Genomic DNA, 25,130 nt, shown 5'->3' on the forward strand with positions numbered 1-25,130 from the left:
GGGATTTATAGTTCATTATTAAAAAAAATTTACATCTAAAGGTATTGGTGGAAGTTGTTGAGTCCAAATATGACTGCCAAACCTTCCTTCACTATCTGGTCATATTTACAGGCTGTACTAGCCAAGGTCCTGGAAGCATACGCTGTTGGGTCGTCTTCTCCATTGGGCAACCAATGAGCTACTAATATCCAGATGCACTACAGGGAGGATTACTTTGGCCAGGGCCCTCATTCCTGATGAAGGGTTTTTGCCCGAAATGTCGATTTTCCTGCTCCTCGGATGCTGCCTGACCTGCTGTGTTTTTCCAGCATCTGCAGTACTCAATTTCACCCGCTCCATTTCCACAAAACCTATCCTAATTAGTGCTGTATTCATTTGTTGGTACATCAACTGATGTTGCTCCACATGTTAATTATCAAATTTACCAACACTTTCAAGTCTCTCACTGTTAGCTACTACCGCACTGCCAAAAGGGTATCTAGGTTATCTGAGTTATTTTTAACAATATTCAGCACCTTTAGCTCATATCTTGTGTTAAAATTGTTCTGCCTACTTACTCATTTTATCAAATTCCATTTGTAGGTTCCTGCATCCCTTGTTTGATTTGAACTTAATTTGCTCCCTCTCCACCCTTGTGTGCAGTTGTCCAGAAATGCTCCACCACTTTACAATGAGTGCCTGAGTTCAGGTTATTGATGTAATCTAAGGGCTAGATTTCCAACCACCTACCACTTGTAATGTTTGCTCTGCACTGTCACACTGTGTGAGGTACACAGCTGTGTAATATTTATTCAGTGTCATTAAGTGAGACAGCTTCAATGACTTTGAGTACCACGGACTCCTGAATAATGTGTCAAATTCCATTTACACCACAATAAAGTTTATTTATTCCTCTTGGAGTCTGTTGCTATTAATTTCAGACAGTACTCAGTACATTGAATTTTTAGGTTAGGACTCCTACTTAATGTGGTTGTTCAATATATAGTGTTATATTTTAATTAAAAAGCAAACATATTTTTGGAAATTTTCTAACATATGTCTTTCTATGTTAGTTTTAGAGTTATTTGGTCAATTTATTGAGGATTTCTGTTCCTCATATCTCTTCTATCAGCTAGGAAGCACAGGTCATTGACACGGAATTAGGCCAGTCAGCCCTCTCAAGTATGGTCTAGTATTAGATCATGTTTGATCTTAACCTTAAACTAATTCAATCATTTCCACCTGGCATTTGGACAACATTTGTTGCATAGTTCTGAATGTGTGAAGAATCACGTGGATATAAATTAGGATTATCAGTCAGGCTCACAGTATGGCACTCTTGTTAGTGCTAGAAGCTAGATATTTAAAGTGCAGGGCCCTGGGAGTTCTTTGAAGATGAAAACAAAAATTTAATAAACAGATTGCGATTGTTTAAACACAAAAGCAGAAAATATGTGAAAGCCATTATCTGATTCATTTCTCAGGTCAATGTCTTGACTAATCAGAGTCAATCTGCCTCTGTTAAAATTTAAACAAAGCTCGGCAGCCACCTTTTCAATACCTCTACCAATCAGAGTCCACTTACCAAGTAATCAGTACTCTCCTCTGGTACAACATAAATATTGTTTTCCATTTTCTTTGGCAAATAGACAATTTCTTGCCAACTGTCTTGATGAGTGCAAGATTAAAAGCTTCAACAAATGTGCGATTTTTCAGGGATACCCAAATTACAATATTCTTTATTTTGTATTACTAGGTGCTAAGTTTCGAAATAAATGCTTCATACAATAAAATCACCAAGGTGCACAATTGGAATTGTTTGATAGAGATAAGTGAAAATATGTGGTGAATTTAAGACAGTAACCTAACAAGGTAAGAGGCCTCATTGTGTAATGATAGTGTCTCTAACTCTGGGCCAAAAGCTCCATGCTCAGGGTCCCCTACCAGGATTTGTTGCCCATGAAAAGCATGTTCAGAATGTGGCAAAACAGGTTAATTGTCACTCTGTAAGTCTTTCCAATGCACCTGAAGGCAGGCAGTAAGAGCAGGAAAACTTCCTGATCAGTATTCCTGCAAGAAACAATAGCAAGCCACTGTGGTATTTTGTCAGTAAGTGTGGACCAATCTAATAGAAGTCCACGGACCAGCCCTTGGAAAAATAACATAGGAGGATGGACAGATGGTCAGCCCTACAGCATGATGCACGTCAATGGAATCAACTCAATGTATGATCTGCTGGGTTGAATTAGTTATGATTTTGTTATGAATAACTGTTCTATCCAGAAACAAGGAGCAAAGCATTCTTTCATATTTTAAATACATAAGGATTCTTAAAAGAAAATTCCTTACTTTCTCTTTGGCTGCATCCTGTCTGTTTTCACTCATCCTGGCCAATGCGTACAGGACAGCATCGTGCACTGAGAGGAAGAGACAACTTCGCTCCAGCCCACCCTCATCAAACATTCCACCAGATTCGATATCTTCATACACTTGATCTGTTGTACAAGAATAAGAAAAACGCACAAGGAAATGGACCTAATGTCAATTTTCAAAAGCAGTAATGAACATCGCTCTTTTACTGTCTCCTGCCTTGAGAAAACCCACTTCTGTTTTTGTCTTTTCCTTCTTAATGCACTCCTGTAGCATTTTTGTGAAACTGTTCTCTTTTCAAGAGCAGGCACAACTCCACAAATAATCAACAAAGTCACCAGACCTCTTAATGTCAATTGGTCAAGGATTGATGAAGCGTATTTCTATCAGAGCTTGGCCATGGACCTGCAGGATGATTTTCTGTAATCTGAATCTGAATCTGGATGATCTATTTAAGGGTGAGAGTTCACAGAGCTGTGGAGAAAGTGTCGGCTGGTGGGAATAATTAGAGCTGGGACAGGCATGTATAGTGTCATTTGATGACTCTATGTTGCTGGCTCAGTTATGATGGAGAGGAATGGAGCTAAACTCTTGTTTAAATCACGAAAGTTTCAACTTGACTGATTTGAATTTTGAAGTGCAAACAAGTTTAGCTTCTTCTACAGGAAAATAGATTGTGTTTAAATAAATTGACTTTAACGCAGATAAATAATCCCAGAACAGGCATCAGACAGATGGGTAGGCCTAAGTTCACTGAGTGGTAATTTATAGGGTATTATGGCTCTTATCTAGTCAACTTCTTTTGCTACTGTACTTTCATTGCCAAAACACTGGAGAACTGTGGCTGACTCTTAACTGACTTAGCAGTTTAAGGAGCTGTTAGGGATGGGCAGTAACTATTTTACATCCATACTTTAATAATATAAGGTATAAATAAGTCAATAAAATGTACCCATGCTCATGCTGTGGTCAAAGATTTAATCAATGTGCAGTACAATTTATTGCTGAAAAATTTTCTGATAAAGAGGAGCTATTGCTATTATAATAGAAAAAGTTTAAACTGAAACCCATTAATGTGTCATAAATCCATTAGCCTGAGAGATCAAATACCTTGTTGCTAATTAACCTAATGGCCATATAACTAGGTTCTGATGTGGTGATTGGCCCACAATTAAATCCCACAACATAATTCAGAACACAACACCTGTGTTTTTATTAAAAGGTGATATGATCACTATATCCTGATGTTCACTCTTGTAATTTTGTAGAATTGACCTGATGTGCTCCAGACTGTCAGTGACAAAGACAAATTAGCGATCTCCCTTGCAAGCTCTGATGAATGTTATTATTAGAACATGATTTGGAGATGCCGGTGTTGGACTGGGGTGTACAAAGTTAAAAATCACACAACACCAGGTTGTAGTCCAACAGGTTTATTTGGAAGCACACTAGCTTTCGGAGCGACGCTCCTTCATCAGGTGATAGTGGAGGGCTCGATCGTAACACAGAATTTATAGCAAAAATTTGCAGTGTGATGTAATTGAAATTATACATTGAAAAATTGATTGTCTGTTAAGCCTTTCATCTGTTAGAATACAGTGATAATTTCACTTCTTTCATGTGTAAATCACAAAACCTTTTTTTAAAAGTTGCATTCTCGGGTTAGCTGTTAACAATGGTGATAGCTAGACAATATGTTGAAGGTAAAAGGAGAAAGTGAGGTCTGCAGATGCTGGAGATCAGAGCTGGAAATGTGTTGCTGGAAAAGCGCTTTTCCAGCAACACATTTCCAGCTCCAATATGTTGAAGGTGTTAGCCCCTTGTGTTGTCTGTCTATGACCTGATGTTTAGATCGATTCTAATCTAAAAAGTGAGATAACAGAGTTTTTGAGCTCAGAGTTCTACATGAATGTATGCAGTTTTTGAGCAAAGTGCAATGTAACTCTGCAAGTACAAATTCACCCCACAAAATATATGTGTGCATGTGGGTCTTTGTCTGTCTCTGTGTGTGTGTGTGTGTGTGTGTGTGTCTGGGGTGGGGGTTGTGAGTGTGAGAAAGTGTGTGTGCGTGTGTGTAGTGAGTGCAGAGTGTCTTAAGTCTGTGAGGGAGTGCATGTGTGAGTGTGGAAATGTGTGTGTCCATAAGGGTGTGTGTGGGTGTCTGTGTGCGCGTCTGTGTGTACCTGTGTCCGTGTGTATATGAGTGTGTGTGTGTGTAGGAATATCTGTGTGTGTGTGTGTAGTGCAATGGTAATGTGACACGAACCCAAGGTCCCAGTTGAGGCCCTCCATATGGGTACCGAACTTAGCTATCAGCCTCTGCTCAGTTGGGGAACACTTCAGTGGTCCAGGACATTCAGCCTCGGACCTTTGGGTGACCATCGTCCAAGGTGGACTTCGGGACAGGCACCAGAGGAAAGTGGTGTTGAGGTTATGTGTTTGTCTTCCTTGTTATCTGGGGTACGATACTTTGTCTCACTGTTTGTTGTGTCTCTTCTGTCAGTCCATTGTTTCTGAGTGTGCATTCTAGTGCTGCTATGGTCTAAGGAAGAAACTATGGTCTCATTCGATGTAACGGCACTGTTCACCTCTATCGACAAAACCCGAGCAAGAGAAACAATAGCCAACCTGCTGGACAAACAGAACAGACAACAAGACGGGGAACCTATCAACAAAGACTGCATACTCAAACTACTGGACCTGTGCCTCATAACACACTTCACATTCAACAACCAAATATATGAACAAATCAACGACACACCCATGGGCTCACCCATCTCTGGACTCATAGCAGAAGCGGTAATGCAAAGGTTGGAACAAACAGTCTTAACGCAAATTCATCCCAAACTCTGGGTCAGATATGTAGCTGATACCTTTGTAATCATTAAAAACACAGAAATAGAGAACACATACCGGATCATCAACGCCACACTCACAGGAATCCGATTCACTAGAGAGGAAGAAAAGGACAAGGACTGCACAAGACACTACATAGGACAAACAGGAAGACAGCTAACGGTCCACATCCATGAACACCAACTAACCACGAAATGACATGACCAGCTATCCTTAGTAGCCACACACGCAGATGACAAGTACATGAATTCGACTGGGACAACACTACTATTATAGGACAAGCCAAACAGAGAACAGCCAGGGAATTCCTAGAGGCATGGCACTCATCCACAGATTTAATCAATAAGCACATCGACCTGGACCCAATATACCGACCACTGCAGCGGACAGCTGGAACTGACAACCGGAAGCGGCAGGTAGAAATCACTATAAATGCCGGAGGAAACATCACAGAAGTGCTTCACAGGAAGCTCCCAAGCACTGAGGATGTCACCTAGACAGGGGACGAAACATCTGCAACACAAATTCCCAGCTCGGCGAACAGAACCACAACATTTTTAACAAGGTCAGGAAGTTCTTTGCGAAGGGGATGGTCACTCTGGATCCACATTCTATCACTCCACTGTACAGAACTTTGATGCTACATCATGTTGGACAATGTTATAATTGTATTTATAATTTTATCTGGATATCTCCCTCTTGAATGTATACCCATTCCACAAAACTCTCTCCAATTCAGTAAATGTTGGAAATGTTCAACTGGCATCTGGCAGCACCTGTCTTGCAATGTTAACTCTCTTTCGCTCTCCACAGATGCTGCTAGTCTTGTTGAATGTTCCTAGTATTTTCTGTTCTTATTTCAGATTTTTAGCGTTTTTTTGGAGGAGCAAATTACTGAAGATTATGGAATATGTACTGAAAACAAAAAATGCTGGAGATCACAAAGGGTCAGACAGTATCTGTGGAGAGAGAGCATGAGTTAACATTTCGAGTCTAGATGAAGTGAAGTGTGGAGGGACAGTATTTATGCAATGGTGGGGGTGGGGGAGTGCTGAGGAAGAAAAATAATGCAGATTAAGTGACCGGAATGTGAGAATGGCGGAACAATGATGTGTCTAACTGCCAGACGGGAAAGAATAGACAGTCCCACTGGAGTGGGGGGAGGAGAGAGAGGACATGGTGACAGAGAATGTAATGAGTAAAGCTAAGAGAAAGGGAAGGAATGGGATTGAGTTCATAATCTGAAGATGTTGGACTCAATATTAAATCCAGAAGCTTCTTTTTTTGTTTTTTTTTTGCTTATATAATTCAGTGCTGATAGGTATCAAATAAACTTAGAGAGCCTAGAGATTATTGGGGGATTTGGAAATTGTCACACGGTTGCAGGCAAGAGTGCTGTACTGAGCTTGGATTTGTTCAAATTGTCAGCCAAGTACAGAAGGAACATCTAACCTCAATTGGGAGCAGTTGGTAACAACACAAGCCAAAAGAACGGTGGATGCTGTAAATCAGAAACAAAAACAGAAGTTGCTGGAAAAGCTCAACAGGTCTGGCAATATCTGTGTAGAAAAATCAGAGGTAACGTTCTGAGGAAGGGTCACTGGACCTGAAACGTTAACTCTGATTTCTCTTCACAGATGCTTCCAGACCTGCTGAGCTTTTCCAGCAACTTCTGCAGTTGATAACAATACTGGATGCTCAGAATGAATATGTAATATTCCCCCAGTATTGAAGTCCTCACCTGGATGGGCCAACCAGATCTATAAAGATGCTAACCAGAACTACATCCTCGTTAACAATTTAACAGATGGCATTTCAGATGTGGATGGTCTTACCTCGTATACCAGCCAGGTAAATCGTTACTCCAATCTTCTTGTAATTTGAACACATCTGTGCATCAAAAGAAGTTCCAAAAATAAGAAGAAGGAATTCTGAGCAAAGTTAGCAAACAATCTAATATGGAAGAGCAAGGTGAAGTATTTTCAATCATCATTTTATATTCTCTCCTCTATCAATTCCAAATTAAAAGGATTAACTGACCATTCACTGTTCCTCTTTGCTGAACCTTATTGTGCATATAATGGCTGCTGAACTTGCTGAAATAACACCAGTCACTCGGTATTAAAATAACTCATTGTATTTATACATTGTATATTTGTAATTCTATGGAAGTGATTTTTGATGTGATAAAGGACAACATGAACGATCATATAGTCCCCTAACTTACTATATTCAAAATTCTAAACTTTTATAATGTGTAGTTTTAAATAACTCAGTGCATTAATTGAAAAGTTTTTCAGAGTGTTTTCAGTTGGCAAGGGATCACCAGGACACACAAAATGCGATTCACAATGTCAAAGTCTTCTTAGAGAAATTTTTTTTTGTTAAACATTAACTTTGGTCAATAATCACTGGTGAAAGATGTTAGCAAGCAGCATAACAGGAGACAGTTTTCACTAGGAGAAAGTGAGGACTGCAGATGCTGGAGATCAGAGCTGAAAAATGTGTTGCTGGAAAAGTGCAGCAGGTCAGGCAGCATCCAAGGAGCAGGAGAATCGACGCTTCAGGCATTCCTGAAGAAGGGCTTATGCCCGAAGCATCGATTCTCCTGCTCCTTGGATGCTGCCTGACCTGCAACATTTTTCACTAGCTTACTGGTGAGGGTGATTGTGGTGTAGTGGTAATATCACTAAACAAATAACCTAAACCTGCTAGTATCCTGGGAATAGGGGCTCAAATCTCATGATGGCATATGGAAAAGCTTTGATTAAAAATTTTCAATTAAAAGCCAGTTGAATAGTGACCATGTAACTGCCATCTTTTGTTGTTAAATCCCATCTATTTCAATAAAATCCTTTAGGAAGGAGATCTGTCTTCCTCACCAGGTCTGGCCTACATGTAACTCCAGACTGTCCTCTTGGCAACTAGGGATGGGCAATAAATGTTGACATTTGATGAATGAAACAAAAGAGTTCTTGTCCTCTGTGCTTTTGCTGATATTTCCTGCATTTCCTTCATATATTTGCCAAATACTTTCACCAGCCACTCCTGCCCTGACTGCTCCTATATTCGAGGCAAATGGAGCCACCCCCAATCAGAATGGTGGCTGCCTTGTGAGGAAAGCAGAACTAGGCACATGGTCATTTGAGTCACCCATGGACCTTCTCATCCTGGATTCAATTATTGAGGTGGCAGAAAGTGGGGGAAATGGCTCACTGGCTCAATGATTTGTCCTCCCCACCACCATTATCATAGGGAAGAGAAAATCTTGACTTTAGTGTCCAAAATAATTCTGATTGTAGTTTTCAATATATTTATTGGCGGAATATTCAGTCTTCTGAGGCAGAGAATTCCAAGATTAAGACCACACGACAATGGAGCAGAAGTAGTCCATTCAGCCCATCGAGTCTATTATACATTCAATGAGATGATCTGATTCAACTCCACTTCCCTGCCTTTTCCCCATAATCCTTGATTTCCTTAAGGATTGAAAATCTATTTATCATGTCCTTGAATATACTTAACGACCCAGTTTTAAAGGCCTTCTGTTGTAAAGAATTCCACAGATTTGCTACACTTTGTGCAAAGATGTTCCTCCTCATCTCTGTCTAAAATATTTGACCATTATTCTGAGAATATGCCCTCTGGTCCTAGACTTTCGCACAAGGAGAAACAACCTTTCTGTGTTTTCCACGTCAAGGCCCCGAGTTTCTAGATGGTGCCTCTCATTCTTCCAAATTCAAACAAGTACAGGCCCAACTACTTAACCTCTCTTTATAAGACAGGCCCTCCATAAGTGGTATTAACCTTGTGAATTTTCTCTGGACTGCCTCCAATGCCAATATATCTTTTTTCTCAGATTAGAGGCCCAAAACTGTTCACACTATTCCATCTATGGCCTAACAGTTGCCTTGTATAGTTTTAGCAAGTTCTCCCTACCTTCATTCGCTTGAAGTAAAGGCTACCATTTCATTTGCCTTCTCTACTACCCGTTGAACTAATCCTCTGAAGGAACTTTCCCCTCATCTCAGTCCTAAATAACTAAGACTTCTAGTTCTGTGCTGTATGGTCAGAAGAAAACACCTCTCAACATCTACCAACTGAAGCCTTTAAAATATTTATACCTTTCAGTGAGATGATCAGATCAAAAGGGTTGTTCTAGGAATTTTCCTCACTGTCAGCCATCTTATGCAACTCATGCTCATTATGTGAGTCCCATTGAGACTATAATGTGGCAAATAACTGGGAGGCAATCATCTTTGGCTTGAAGGTAAGATGATGCACTCATAGCTGAAGAATGTTTATTTAAATTTTATCTTCAATTCATAAAAGACTTTTGGGCACTGAAAGCAAAGCGGCCATGAACACTTTTCTATCTAAATCAACAGTAACAAGGCTTGTGCCCCTTGCATTCCATTTGCTCTAGGCTTGCAAATGACTCAACCTTGTAAATAGATTTTAAAGTTGGGAGATTTTATTCTTGCAGTAATGGAGCAGACATCTACAAATCTCAGCGCATTAATGTTTTCCCACTGGTGAATATAGCGCAATACAATTGCGAACAACATGGAATCAGGGACATAGGTGCATCTATTATATTATAGCCATGAGTTCCTAAGCTATCACGGAATTAGCCCTCTCATTTACATCTTCAATTTTCTCTAAGAACAATTGCCTTTGAAGAAGACTTTTTTCTCACAGGATTGGTTCTTCACTTTCTCTTTCAATCTCACTAAATCTATCTGAGGTCCTTGTTGGATGCTCTGTTTTCACTATCCTCCTGATGATTTGTCTGTGAAACACAAAGATTCATGCAGACATAGAAAAGCACTGATATAAGCATGCATTTCTGGCATTTCAATTGGTGAAAGTAATACTTACCTTTCCTAACACTTTAATTCCCATAAGGTCCACAAAACAGACTCCACTCATGTCCAAGACAAGAGTGTGAATGTCAATTATGGGGTGTGCAAGTTTGATGGGATCTTCAAGATTTTCCAGATCTGTTGGGGGTTTTGGTGTTCCCTCGTGTACTCCATTGGGAGTATTGACTGTGATGTAGGATATTCTGGGAGCTTCATCTACTGAGTTATTATTACAGTCCATAGCTGTTTCAGCTTCTACCTCTTTCACCAGCTCCTGTAGAGACACTTGCTGTACAAAGACAAAAAAGGAAGAATCTAATGAAATGAAAGAAAAACAGACCAATCAACAACTGTGGAAGGAACAGACTGACAAACATTTCAGGCTTTCAACAGAACTGAACAAGTGAAGGACGAACAAATGCTTTAATAGAATTGAACAGAGGACGGGAATGATAAAATGAAGACCTCATTCTAGGATGTATCAGTAGAATGGATGTCCTGCACAATTCCTCATTCCAACCTTTTTGTGCATTCTCCAAGGTCTTGACGCCATTCTTAAAGTAAAGTGCTCAAAACTGGTTGCAATACTTCATCTGAGGTCAAGTGATATATAAACGTCTGCTTTAACTTCCATGCTTTAGTAATGGTCATCATCCATAAGCATAAGCAGGAATTGACAGAAACTCAGCAGATCAGGTCGGGACCCAAGAAGAGAGTTATGATTGAGGATGGTGTGTTTGTAATGTTAAGTCCTGGATTGGCGGGGAAGGGGGCGGGGTAGTCGTAGTGTTTGCAGTGGAAGGGGGTGAAGCAGTCCTAAACTAGGTCTGGGAAACATGCTTAGTTAACTTCTGACCCCCATCAATCCCCAAACATACCTTCCCCACTGACTGTGTGGACCCAGTTCCTGGCTGGAAATAGAAAGTGGGCTGTTGCAGTCAGAGGCATTCATGCCAAAGAGACAGTTGCCAGATAATTGGGTAAGGGTTTGAGAGAGGGTTTATGAAAGGGGAAGCCCGGGGCAAGGAGTGTCTCACTGAATTATATTCTGACTAAGGATCCATCTGTAAGAAATGAACAAGTCACAATCACCATGTAGAGAGACCACCCAACATATCCCCGCGCCCCTCCCATTTTTGAGAATAAATTTTAAAACTTCAGCAACTTCAAATCACATGTTTCCTCTGCTGAGTTGAGAATAAGTTTGCTGTAAATTTGGCCCATTTGTGGTTAACTTTTGTTTTAAAATGGGAAAGGTTGGTCACTCTGGCATTTGCAGGGATGTGAACATTTACCAATTTGCAATCCTGTGGTCTATTGGTGCCATCATACCAATTCATACCTTGGTGCAGAGATTACTTGGTCTCCTTGCATCTATTTCCTGTTCCTCCTTTTTGACAGCTTTGAGATACTTCTTCTTGGCTAACAAAACCTTCACCGGATCAAATCCTGACTATAAAAGAGAAAGAAACATCTTAACTTGCCAAGAAGATACATCCTGTGCTTTATTGCAGAACTCGTGTTATTAATGCTTATTACTTCTTGGAGATACATGCACAAATAAACAGATAACCACAAGCGCTCACACATATACACGCATGCACACACATACACATGCACACACAGAGTTTATTATGGTAGGCTTTCAGTTCAATCCAAAGGAATGTAATCAGTTTTTCTCTGAGAGTGTCTATGAATGAATGCAAATCAAACAGGATAATTGAAATCTCATCTCATAAAGTGGTTTAGGATAGATCAAGATTTCACTGTAGACGCCAAACATGATGCATTCTTCCCTTGGAATAGAAGTACAAATCTAATAGACATTTTCTTTGAAATCAATAATTGTTTTGAAAAAGTTCAAATAATGGGAGATTGTTTACAGTGTTTGAGGCATTGGTAACAGGAAAGTTATAGACTTGACATAGGACCACAGAGAGAAGATCAGGAATTTTAATCACAGGAGGTGTTAATAAATTGTGTTATGAGTGGTTAATGATATTATAATGTTATTAAAGAAGGAATTAGGAGTTATTTAAAAAGTGACAATAAAAGTCTATCGAGTGAAAGACACAGCAAAGAACAGAGAGAGAAAATTGCAGTTTGAAAAGTTAAAGTGCATTGGGATAAATGGTTTTGTCCTGTACTTTTGATCATTTATTCAGGTTGCTCTGGCACCTCAGGTGGGCAGAAAAGATCTACCATTTTTGATGAAGAACTGGAGAGTGTCCTGAACAATATTTATCCTCAACTAATGCCATTAAAGCATATTATGAGAATTTGCTGTTTGCAAATTGGTTGGCACTTTTCTTATATTGCAATGAATGCAAAACTTCAAAAGTATTCAATTGACTGTAAAGTGTTTTGAGACATTTTGTGTTTGGGAAAGGCACAACATAATCACAAGTCATTCTTGTATTTGTGTGTCACACTCTGATTGTTACTTTGTCCATGAATCATGCAGCTAATTTTTGTTTGCTATTTAGTAATAAACAAGGAAAAACCATTTTATGATCACCTTAACCTTCTTATCAGCTGTGAATTGAGGAGATAAGTAGTTATGCTTACACAACACTACAATATTTATGCCATTCTTGTAATTACATCAGGCCAATTGCAATATGGAGAGTGAATAAGTCAAATTGTTTTTTGATATTTGGTATTCAGGGAATTTTACAAGTGTTTTGGGAATTGCATTTTGTCCATTTATTATGTGAAGCTTGCAAACACTTGTCAGATCCTGTTAGTGCAATTGTCAAACTGTGACTTCTAAAGGGCAAGTTCAGAACAATGTGGGTTTCGGTAAATAGGTAGGATATCCAGTCATAATGCATAGGCAGAACCTCTAGGCAAAACATAAAGGAGTTTGGAGTCATTTCCAATTGGGCTGGAGCAAAATGTGTTGGTAAGGAAAGGGAACATCACTTTAGCTTTATGATCAGTTTGGAATTTTGTAGTTTTGCTTTGTTCACTGCCAGAGGTGCCTGAACATACAGTCCTGCACACAGATCAAAGACGTAGGGAGAATTCACAAGAAGGCTAAGAACATGCAGCAGATATTAACATGTTGAGCTCAGAATCACAAACAATTTATGTGATGTTTGCGATTCCTTTGGACATTAGAATGCTTATGTTCCTAAGTATGAAATTGTTGTAACTTAGATCTGTTTTACTAATTCAGGATTGAACCAAATAGAGCCATTTTACCTTTTTAATCACTTTTTTCCTGAAAAACTCCACATTAGCAAAATACAACGGGGAGCAGTAGGTTATGATTTTTATTCCACTGATTTCCTTTGCCTGCAGGAGGAATGAATTAATCAGTTACTGATTAAGAATGATTCTGATTAGACAACAAGTAGTTCAACGATTCATTCATAACTTTATTAATGATAAATTATACATGAATAAAAAGATTAGCAATGTAATATACTTGTGAAGGTGAATAACATTGGTGAACAACCCCTAAAAACAGATACACAGTATTCCAAGAATTATCCCTCTTTTGTTATATTTATAATTTGTCCATGGATGCAGGTGTAACTAGCCCATTTATTGTGTACCCCAATTACACTTGAGAAAGTCTGCTTAAATGGTAAAGGCTAATATGAGGCATTTTTTGTGGCTGCTTATAACAAATGAGTGGCTTGCTAGGCCTTTTCAGAGTCCAGTTACATATCAATTATAAAGTTGGGGTCTGGAATCACTTGTCGGTGAGACCAGCTAAAGATGGCGGACATCCTTCTCTAAAGGATTTTAGCAAACAATTAGAATTGTATAATGATCCAGTAGTTCAGCCTCAACATTGACAATATTAAATTATATTCCAAAAATTTATTTTTTCATTTGTCAGATGTGGACATTGCTGGCTAGGCTAGAGTTTATTATCCATCCCCCAAGTGCTTTTGAGAAGGTGGTGGGGAGCTGCCTTCTTCAACAGTTCAGTACTTTGGGTGTTAGGACTCCCAACATGCCGTTAGGAAGGGAGTTGTGGGATTTCGACCCAGTGACAGTAGAGAAATGACAATAGCTTTCCACGTCTGGATAGCATGCAATTCTAGGGGGTCTTGCAGGTGCCATACATCTGCTGCCCTTGCCCTTCCAGGTGATAGAGGTCACAAATTTGGAAGTTGATGTCAAAGGAGACTTGATGAGTTACTGCAGTGTGTCTTATGGATGATACACACCATCGCCACTGTGGGTCAGTGTGAACGGAGAGAATGCTGAAGGTGTGGTGTCAGTCAAGTGGGCTGCTTTGTCCTGGATGGTGTTAAGAATCTTGTGTGTGGGAACTACTGCTCATCCAAGCAAGTAAGGATTTTTCTTCTCATCACCAAATCACCTAAGGTATTTTTCCAGCTGTTAACCCGTATTGTCTCGTTGTTTAACTTACATGGAGAGTCCATTAAGGACAATGCAGACCACCAAAGGTGAGGGAGATGTAGGGAGAGAAGGAGAGGGCCACCCAATGGTCTTAGTGACAGTATCTAACTCACTTAGATATATAGATATATATGATATATATTGCTATCATATATTAAACTGTATCTTGTTGAGACAACAGCTCTCCATGTTAAAGTGCTCTAGTGATTGTTCCTGTACCAATATTAATTAAACAGGACCTTAGACCCAGCCAATAAAAACTATAGCATCCTTTCACCCTGAAATACCACATGGCATTCAGTATTGGGAATAGTTGCTCAATCCCACACAATAAGGCTCTTATACTGCAGTTGTAGGATCTTTACCTCTCAGCCAGGAGATCCAGGTTCAAGTCCCACCTGTTTCAGAGGAGTGTCATTACACCTTGGACAGGTTGATTGAAAATATCGAACACCAAAAGAAAACGGCTCTTGTGGTGCAGTGGTAATGACCTATCTCTGAGCTAGGTGACCAGGGTTCAACTCCCACCTGTTGCAAAGATGTGAAATACCATCTCTGAACAAAGTTAAAAATCACACAACACCAGGTTGTAGTCCAACAGGTTTAATTGGAAGCACACTAGCTTTCGGAGCGTCGCTCCTTCATCAGGTGATAGTGGAGGACATAATTCTAAGGCGCAGAGTTTATAGCAAAAATTTACTGTGTGTTGTAACTGAAATTATACATTGAAAAATATCTTGATTGTCTGTTGAGTCTTTCATCTGTTCGAATACCATGATAGTTTCACTTCTTTCATGTGTAAATCACAAAACCTTTTTTTAAAGTTGCATTCTCAGGCTTTTAAAGAAAAGGTTTTGTGATTTACTCATGAAAGAAGTGAAACTATCATGGTATTCGAACAGATGAAAGACTCATCAGACAATTAAGGTGTTTGTCAATGTATAATTTCAGTTACATCACACTGTAAATTTTTGCTATAAATTCTGTGCCTTAGAATTATGTCCTCCACTATCACCTGATGAAGGAGCGGTGCTCCAAAAGCTAGTGTGCTTCCAATTAAACCAGTTGGACTATAACCTGGTGTTGTGTGATTTTTAACTTTGTATACCCCAGTCCAACACCGGCATCTCCAAATCATCATCTCTGAACAGGTAGATTGAAAAATATCTAAAACCAGAAGATAAGACAATGCATTGAACGCATGAGGGGGAAGATAAATTCAGAAGAACAAGTTCACAGATTTAAAGACTTTATTGCTTTCAGAACTGCAGTAGTCTTTCAGTAGTCAGTACACAAAAGGAATTGGGGGAGGGACAGGGAAGGAATTAGTTGAATCTGCTAGTTCCATGAGAAATAACAGTGGTTGCTAGGAGAACATGACTCATAGCTACTATAAGATGAAAGATATGTTTTAAAAATGAGTCGTCAGGACCATTCATAATTATCATAATAGGTGATTTTGTTTTTATCAATAAGGCAAGTCTTGAACTAGCTTTAATAAAGTGTCTGATATGTTATTCCCTTCCAATTGCTAATACCACTAAAGTGTCAGCTACCTGGATCAGAAGAATTTGGAATTCCCCTTTTGAATCTCAGATGCTGATTACCTGAGCATTCTGGATGCTTGGGATCCAGGTAATGGAAACTTTACTGCACTCAGACAGTCCATGGCTGCAACTACTTGAAAAAAACAGGCACTCAACCAGAACTTAAGTGAAAATGACCAAGTGAGCAACAGTGCCCCAGACTAAAGCCTTTACTACAGGCCTAATAAGAAGTGTTGAAGAATCAGTGGGGGCTAGAGAAAGCAATAAGAGTCGTCACCTCTGATACAGCTGTGTGAATAAAATGTGAAATCTCAGTTGGGCAAGGGGGGGAGTATTCAATCACAAATCGTAAACTAAAACTGGATGAGGAAGCTTGGAAGTATCAAAAGATAATACTTACAGCACACAGAGTGTTGGAGACAAAGCAAGCAGACACTGTAGGACACAGCTACTGCAGGAAATCAAGGCCCATAGAAATGCTTCGTACTAAGGTTGCAGCATTGGGAACACCACAAAGTTAGAATTAGTACAAAGTACAATTTAAAGATTAAAGCAGACAGAATCTAAAAAGAAGATAATTAGAAGACTTTTGAGGTTCTGATAAAAGCAGGAGATCCATAATTTAAACCATGGTTCTGGTGGGCATTATGTAACACAAGACTTTATTTGGGTTCTGGAGAAGGGTCACCGGACCTGAAACATTAACTGATTTCTCTTTACAGATGCTACCAGACATGCTGAGCTTTTCCAGCAACTTCTGTTTTGTTTATTTGGGCATGTTGTGGAAAAAGGTGTGTATTGTGTAAGTGGCTGAGAAAGGCAGGAAATCATCCTTTAATTTGCAAGGAAAATGTGGGAAATCTCCATTTAGATCACAAAAATGTGGGAGAATTCCAGTAAGTAGTACAGTTATACAGTTAAACCCATGACTTAATGGAATTAAAAAGGTTAAAAGAAATGAAACAATACAGCATTGCTGTTGTATAGTTTAAAAGCTTGAAGCCAAGTAAAATAAAACAGCATTGTTATTTATAGAAGTTTAAGTCTTTAGGGAAGAAGATTACAACAGTATTTAGATTCTGCAGAAATAAGAACCTTTAAATAATCAGAAAAGAAAGACATGGCAGGAGGACTTAAGCAAATTATGAGACTTATATCAGGGAAGGGACAAATAGAACATCTTGGAGAAAATGATTCTAAAAGATAAAGAATTGCTTCAAACTTAAATACTAAGATGATGAGGGCAGAGCAGTAGATGTGATCTATATGGACTTCAGTAAGGCATTCGACAAGGTTCCCCATGGAAGATTGATTAGCAAGGTTAGATCTCATGGAATACAGGGAGAACTAGCCATTTGGATACAGAACTGGCTCAAAGGTAGAAGACAGAGGGTGGTGATGGAGGGTTGTTTTTCAGACTGGAAGCCTGTGACCAGTGGAGTGCCACAAGGATCGGTGCAGGGCCCTCTACTTTTTGTCATTTATATAAATGATTTGGATGTGTAAGAGGTACAGTTAGTAAGTTTGCAGATGACACCAAAATTGGAGGTGTAGTGGACAGCGAAGAGGGTTACCTCAGATTACAACAGGATCTTGACCAGATGGGCCAATGGGTTGAGAAGTGGCAGATGGAGTTTAATTCAGATAAATGCAAGGTGCTGTGTTTTGGGAAAGCAAATCTTAGCAGGACTTATATACTTAATGGTAAGGTCCTAGGGACTGTTGCTGAACAGAGAGACCTTGGAGTGCAGGTTCATAGCTCCTTGAAAGTGGAAACGCAGCTAGATAGGATAGTGAAGAAGGCGTTTGGTATGCTTTCCTTTATTGGTCAGAGTATTGAGTACAGGAGTTGGGAGGTCATGTTGCGGCTGTACAGGACATTGGTTAGGCCACTGTTGGAATATTGCGTGCAATTCTGATCTCTTTCCTATCGGAAAGATGTTGTGAAACTTGAAAGGGTTCAGAAAAGATTTACAAGGATGTTGCCAGGTTTGGAGGATCTGAGCTATAGGGAGAGGCTGAACAGGCTGGGGTTGTTTTCCCTGGAGCGTCGGAGGCGGAAGGGTGATCTTATAGAGGTTTACAAAATTATGAGGGGCATGGATAGTTTAAATAGGCAAAGTCTATTCCCTGGGTTGGGGGAGTCCAGAACTAGAGGGCATAGGTTTAGGGTGAGAGGGGAAAGATATAAAAGAGACCTAAGGGACAACTTTTTCACGCAGAGGGTGGTACATGTATGGAATGAGCTGCCTGAGGAAGTGGTGGAGGCTGGTACAATTGCAACATTTAAGAGGCATTTGGATGGATATATGAATAGGAAGGGTTTGGAGGGATATGGGCCGTGTGCTGGCAGGTGGGACTAGATTGGGTTGGGGCATCTGGTCGGCATGGACGGGTTGGACCGAAGGGTCTGTTTCCATGGTGTACATCTCTATGACTCTATGACTCTAAATTAAAAGCTAAACAAGTAAAAAAACACACATTATATTTAATAGGACCTTCAGTTGATAATGTAATAAATTACCAAAAGAAGGCATGCATACGTTAGCAGAAATTTGGCAAGCGTTTGACAATTATTTAAGCCGAGAACAAATATTTTTTGAAAAAATGTGATTTAATTGAATAGTTCAATTTTAATTAATGATCTCAAAAGATTCATGTAAAACTGTAAATATGTAGCCTTGAAATCAGGATTTGTCAGACACAGAGGTTTTGTTGGAACTATTGATGAGTCTTTATCAGATTTATACATCCCAAAGAAGATTTGACTTTGGACAAAACTTTTCCCATTGTGCTGGAAGCAGAGATCAGGATGAACCATGGACAAATACAGAGAGGTTTAACTTTTTCTTTGAGAAGGAATACCCTAAATTGTTGACAGGAGGAGGGAAACACAATATCACCACATTAAAGGAGATGCTAAACTGTCATGTCTATATCGACTCAGGAAGATTTGTGTATCCTAATGAAACAAGACCAAAACTAACTTGAAAGGATGAGAATGGGTGTCATTTCCTTGGTGATTAAACAGAAGGAATGGTGTGTTTGGGCATGGCTACTGTACCAGGAGAAAGTGAAGACGGCAGATGCTAGAGATGTTAGAGTCGAAAAGGCTGGTACTGCTGCCTGACCTGCCGTGTTTTTCCAGTGCCACTCTTTTCAACCATGGCTAGTGTACCCAAACTCAATGAATCATGAGAATATGCATTGACCTAATAGAGCACAGGACAGTTATGAATGAAATCTACCTTGTGTAGACCAGAGTTTCGCTCAATGGTATTGAAGTAGAGTCATAATGTCATACAGCACGGAAGAGATCCTCTGCCCATCAAATCTGGGCTGACCTTTATCCAATTATTCTACTTTCCATCACTTGTCCTATAGTCTTGAGCATTATGAAATTTCAAGTGCTCATCTACATACTTTTTGAAGGTTGGAATGTTTCCCTCCTCTACCACTTTCCCTGTCTCAGCAGGAGCAACAGATTGTCCAGTCTAATAGACATCACCATGTATGACAGTTTTCACACTTACCCAAGGACAATGGGGATGATTAAGGACCTTAACAGAAATGGTACAGTCAGTCACTCAAGAGGCAATGGACCAGCAGCATTGTAACTTTATCTGTGCAGCTCAGGGAGTTATAGAGAGGGACTGCTCGAACCTTATATCATTGAAGAACAACCGTCTATTAATGATTGACTCGGATTCCAATGAGGAATGTCATGCTGATGACGATCTGCAGACCACACAAGGTCAAGATCAGAATCAAGGACAGCAGGACCCAAATTGAAGACCTACTAATCTTCTATAGAAACCTCCAAACTGCTTGAATTTATGAAGTCAGGGGCCTGTGGGATTAGATGGGAAAGAAAATTTGGAGGGAGACATTGTCTAAGGCAATTCTTCTAAGTATGCTAGTATTGACAATGTCATACAGTTTTAAGCAGGAAATCAGGGAATCACTCTGGATTTGTCATCTGTCTCTCCCAATAGCTTTAGTACCAATGTCTGGACAGTTAATCTCATTTAAACCTAATTCAATTAATTATATCTTGTTCAGACAAGAGCTCTTATTGTTAGGATTCTCTAGTGGTTGATCTTCTACAACTGTGAATCAAATATATCCATAGATCCAGACAAGTTCATAGGATTAGAGCGGCAACAAACACAATATCAACTTGCAGCTTTCAACTGCACATTTCTTCAACTATAATTTCCAGGCTGGGGTGCATAACATACTGGTCAAACATGCTAGTTAGAGCACAATACTGATGTAACTAAATAACATGTGTAACTGCAAAGTACAGTGGTTGCTGGAAAACTGAAATAAAAACAAAAAATACCGAAAATGCCTGAAATCTTTACTGTCTCTTTGCGTCCACAGCTGCTGCAGGACCTGCTGAGTATTTCCAACTTTATGCTTGTTCTAAGTAAATAATGCTTGCCTGTTGCTTTGATTAACATCCTTACCTTGTCATAGATCTTGGGATTTCTGTAAATGTCACTGGCTCCTATCTGTGCCACGAGATGGCCATTCCGACTGGGGAGAGAGGAACAGAGAGAAATGCATTAGCAGGAGAGTGTTTCAACTCTTCTGTAACATTTACATTAACAGGAACAACATTCTTGTCCCTGGCCCAAATACATTAATCATGTTTCTCTATAATAAGTCTCATGCTTGTAAATCAAAAGGGCTTATGTTTAAACAACTTTAGGGAACATTTCCAATGTGCTTTACAACCAATAAAGTACTTTTAAAACATAACTATTGCTGTAACATAGGCAACATAGCAGTTAATGTTTGTCCTGTTTCGTCCACGCTAGCCTCTGAGTCACAAGGTTCTGGTGCAAGTCTTACTCTCGGGTTTGAATGCATGTGTTAAGGTGAACAGTGCAGTATTGAGGGAATTCACTTCTGTTGAATGTGCTGTCTTTTGGTTGATAATTTAAACTGAGTTTCCATCTGCCTGATCAGGAAGATGTAAATGATCCCATGGCACTATGTCAATGAAGAGCAGGAGAGTTTTTCAGGTCAATATTTATTCCTCAACCAATATCACAAATAAAGATCATCTGGTCGTTATCACATTGCTGTCAGTAGAAACTTCTGGTATGCAAATTTGTTGTCACGTTTCCTAAGTGCAGCAGTCACCATGCTTCAAAAGGTATTTTATTGGCTGTAAAAAGTTCAGATTTCACCCTGATCAAATGATCCTCCTTTACTGTCTTGATATAGGCTGTTGAAAATTCCTATTGAATTTCAGTCTATGTGAGTTTAAATTGATTTTGCATGGTGCAGGCGTCATAGCAAGGCTGGTGATGGCGAGCCATTGTTTTGAGCTACAGCAGTCCGTGTATTGTTTGATGTAATTTAGTGGACTGCAAGGCTATATTAGAGCGAAGACTCAATCGGGTTGGATTGAGACTGAAGTCATGTGTAGACCAGACTGGATAAGAATGTCTGGCCCCTGCTCATTCAGGATTTTTCTTTAAATTTAAAGACATTATAGGAATAAAGTAGCTGTGGTTAGTTCGTGTGGTTGTAAAACTACTGAATATTTTAAAAATTCAACTGGTCCATGGAAAATGAATGTAAAAAACCTTAAGCTGCACAGTAGGATATGAACTCATGTTCCCTAAATTATCTGAATTGCTCAAGGGTAATTAGGGCTGGATAATAACTACTGGCTGAGCCAGTGAAGCCCACATTCCATGAATAAAAAAAAGGCTCAGATGTGGAATATTGGTTCAATGATTTAACCGCTCCTGTAAACAGGGAGCTGGGGGGGGAGGGGAAGGGTGGACTTCTTGTTTAAGAGTAAACACAGCATCTGCTCCTGTCTCCGGTGAAAAGTTAATTGAGCAGGTTTGTCTATGATGCCAGTCAATATTCCTGACTCATCCATTCCACAGCAGCAGGCTCCATCACTGCTACTTGAAATGACACAGATCTCCCAATATTGTTTCCGCAGGAACATGCTTTTCCCAATCACTGCTTTTGCTGCACATGACTCCATTCACTCAGAAGTTTCCTATGTATGGTGCAATTCTCCCCAGTGTTTTACCTGTCCATCACAGATTTACCCCACATGGTACAGATCCCCCTGTATTTCTCTGAAATATATTTTTGTATTTTTTTCAATATGTCACACAGCATTCCCTCTAATATTTATATGGTACAATTGCCCACGGAACGTTTCCCGTTAACATGGTACAGTTACCTCCACTATGTTTCTATGATATAGCACAGTTCCCCTCAGTACTTTTCTATTTATGGTGCCATTCCCCCTTGTATTTTTCTACTACGTTGTGCAGTTCCTCTCAGTACAGAAGCTCCCCAGCGCTTTTCCTCTATCTATAGCACAGTTCTCCCTAGTATGTTCTCTGCATCCCCCTGCATTTGTTTTGCCATGTAGTACAGCTCCCTCCAGAATTTGTTTTCACTGTGTGCCACAACTCCCCCCAACATTTTTTCTTCACATGGTCCAGCTCCCACCAGTATTTTTCCGCAGGTAAGGTTAAGTACATTGTTTTTGCCATACACCACACAGTTCCCCACCCTGCTATGCATGACACATTCCTTCAAGTACTTCTGCAGGGAAACAAAACTGGAGCAAAGTTAAAAGAAAAGAGGTTAAGGTTGCAAGCAATGAAATCTTCCTGCTGAGATTTTATAATGCAGTAAAATAGCTTTCAACCAGTAAGCAACTTTTCACTGCCTGTAACACCATTGGAGGGTTGCATGAAGGAATTAGTTACATCTGTGGAATCATGAGGGAAGCAGTTAGGAGTCTTATTAGAAAAAATAAGAGCCCAGATCCTGGCCACACAGTCCCTTTGCTATTTCCTTCTGTTTCTTCATGTTGAACATAGTTTTCCTCTCTAGCAGAAGAATTCTAAAGATAAAAGGACATTAGAATTCCACACAAAACAAAAGTCACCAGATTCTCATTTCAAAATCATCTTGAACCCACTTGGCCCAATTATGTCTATCAGCTCTTTGGAAGAGATCTCAAATTAGTCCCACTCTCTCCGTAGTCCTGCAATTTTTTTCAGATACATTTCCAATATCCTTTTGAAATTACCACGGAATCTCAGTCACATCCTTTAGTTCTATCAGACCTGCCATTGTGTGTGGGTGTGTTTGTGTGACAGACAGACAGACAGATCACCCCACCTCAGGCGAGGGGAGAGGTTGAGAAGGAGAAGCCTTCTTGACAACCTCAGCTGGAGTGGGAATTGTACCCACACTGTTAGCATCACTCTGCATTGCAGCCATTGAGCAAACCAACTCCCATTTAGAAAAGTGACACCTCCCTGGGTTAAGGGAGCAAACAAATCTTCTAACTTTCCTTCTGGTTTTTTTGCTAATTATCTGTTGTTTGCCAAAACATCCTTTCTTACCAAGTCTCAACAAATCTTAGGATGGTGTGGAATAATCTGGCTGTTTAGTAGTTTTCTGGGACCAACAAGTTAGCTGAGGTTTCTTTCCAAAGCCAATGAAAACAAAATGTATGAGTTCTCGGATCAAGCTGATATTTTTTCAGCTTGTTACCTGGTTGCCATTACTTTGTATTTTATTTTAAAGATGCAAGCTTTTGAAGAAATAGTTTCTTGATCCTACAGGTCACCAGAAGGATTAAGTAAACAAAGAGGAATTTTTAAAACTTCAGATGAGGTCAGGGAACCGAGACAAACGTTTAATTATTCTGATATTGCCTTTGAGACTGCTTCAAAAATAAAAGCGCCTGTTTTACACTCTTCATTTATTTTGATTTCTGAAGTATTCATTTCATGCAAAAACAGAAGTTAAAACAGCAGGCAAAACTGTTATGAAAAGCTTTAGTTTTGTGAAGTTAAAAAAAATCACCAGATCAACTATTAAAAAGAATGAAGGAAAATTCAGAAGAATCAAGATCCAGAGGGAACTGATTCAACTGTAAACCTTGTGTGGTGTTTGCTTCTGCAGGGCATTACCTAAGTGGGTGGCACGGAGGCACAGTGGTTAGCACTGCTGCCTCACAGCGCTAGAGAGCCGGGTTCAATTCCTGCCTCAGGCGACTGACTGTGTGAAGTTTGCACATTTGCCCCGTGTCTGCGTGGGTTTGCTCCGGTTTCCTCCCACAATCCAAAAATGTGCAGGTTAGGTGAATTGGTCATGCTAAATTGCCGGTAGTGTGGGGGAATGGGTATTGGGTGGGGGCAGGTCAGTGTGGACTTGTTGGGCCGAAGGGCCTGTGTCCAAGCTGTAAGTAATCTAATCTAATTTCATTTCTTTTCATAGTACTTGATTCCAGCACAGATTATTCAGTTTTAAGCATATTGATGAATATAGAAGAATATGTCTTCAATTTCCAATATATCCCAACCCAATTGAGGTCATAGTGCAAACTCAGGACGTTTGGTTGATTCCCAGTGGGGGTCATCTGTATGATTATCCTCCACTGACTTTAAAGTTGACCATTGTTCTTCCTTGAGAATTCCGTGAAAGACTGGTGTTGCTAGTTGCTCAGAGAAGCCAGTGGTGGGTTCCCTTCTTTAGCTGCGGCATTGGCGATTTGGGACAATTGAATAGGTTGCTAGAAGGGCAGTTAAAGGACAACGATGTTGGTGCAGGTGTGGAGTTGAAATTGGAGGTGGAAGGTTGTGTGTAATGTTGCCCGATGTCATTTGCTTAAGGATATGAGTGGAGCAGTTGTGTTTATTTTTATTTGACCATGGCGATGCATAGGTAATTAAGAACATAGGGGCTGGATGATCGTACAGGCTTCAGAACTGATCTCCAATTCAGCCAGCTCATGGCTGCTGTGTATCTTCATTTAAATACCTAGTTTGGCTCCATGTCAAAAGTCATAGAGTCATAGAGATGTACAGCATGGAAACAGACCCTTCGGTCCAACTTGTTCATGCTGACCAGATATCGTAACTTAATCTAGTCCCATTTGCCAGCACTTGGTCCATATCCCTCTAAACCCTTCCTATTCATATATCCATCCAGATGCCTTATAAATATTGCAATTTTAACAGCCTCCACCACCTCCCCTAGGCAAAAGTGAGTACTGAAAATGCTGGAAACCAGAGTCTAGATTAGAATGGTACTGGAAAAGCACAGCAGGTGAGGCAGCATC

General features: G+C 39.8%; 1 protein-coding gene and 1 long non-coding RNA gene across 4 annotated transcripts in view; one reads left to right on the plus strand and one right to left on the minus strand.

Moving 5' to 3' along the window:
• LOC148145090 (uncharacterized) overlaps positions 1-25,130 on the plus strand; it is a 66,679-nt gene that overhangs the window by 29,361 nt on the left and 12,188 nt on the right. The gene's annotated exons all lie outside the window — the stretch shown is intronic.
• Positions 1-25,130, minus strand: part of LOC122563099 (solute carrier family 26 member 9-like) — a 112,121-nt gene that overhangs the window by 11,582 nt on the left and 75,409 nt on the right. For all 3 annotated transcript variants that reach the window (XM_043716529.2, XM_043716525.2, XM_043716527.2), the window contains 6 exons: positions 20,473-20,542; positions 13,278-13,370; positions 11,413-11,523; positions 10,087-10,359; positions 7,041-7,095; positions 2,329-2,474 (listed from right to left, as the gene is read on the minus strand). In XM_043716529.2, coding sequence (XP_043572464.2) covers positions 2,329-2,474; positions 7,041-7,095; positions 10,087-10,359; positions 11,413-11,523; positions 13,278-13,370; positions 20,473-20,542 — 748 coding nt within the window. The remainder of the gene's footprint in view (positions 1-2,328; positions 2,475-7,040; positions 7,096-10,086; positions 10,360-11,412; positions 11,524-13,277; positions 13,371-20,472; positions 20,543-25,130) is intronic.

Source organism: Chiloscyllium plagiosum, unplaced genomic scaffold, assembly GCF_037043375.1.
Source record: "Chiloscyllium plagiosum isolate Xiang-an unplaced genomic scaffold, Cpla_swu_hap1 HiC_scaffold_26, whole genome shotgun sequence".
In the NCBI taxonomy this organism is placed as follows: Eukaryota; Metazoa; Chordata; class Chondrichthyes; order Orectolobiformes; family Hemiscylliidae; genus Chiloscyllium; species Chiloscyllium plagiosum.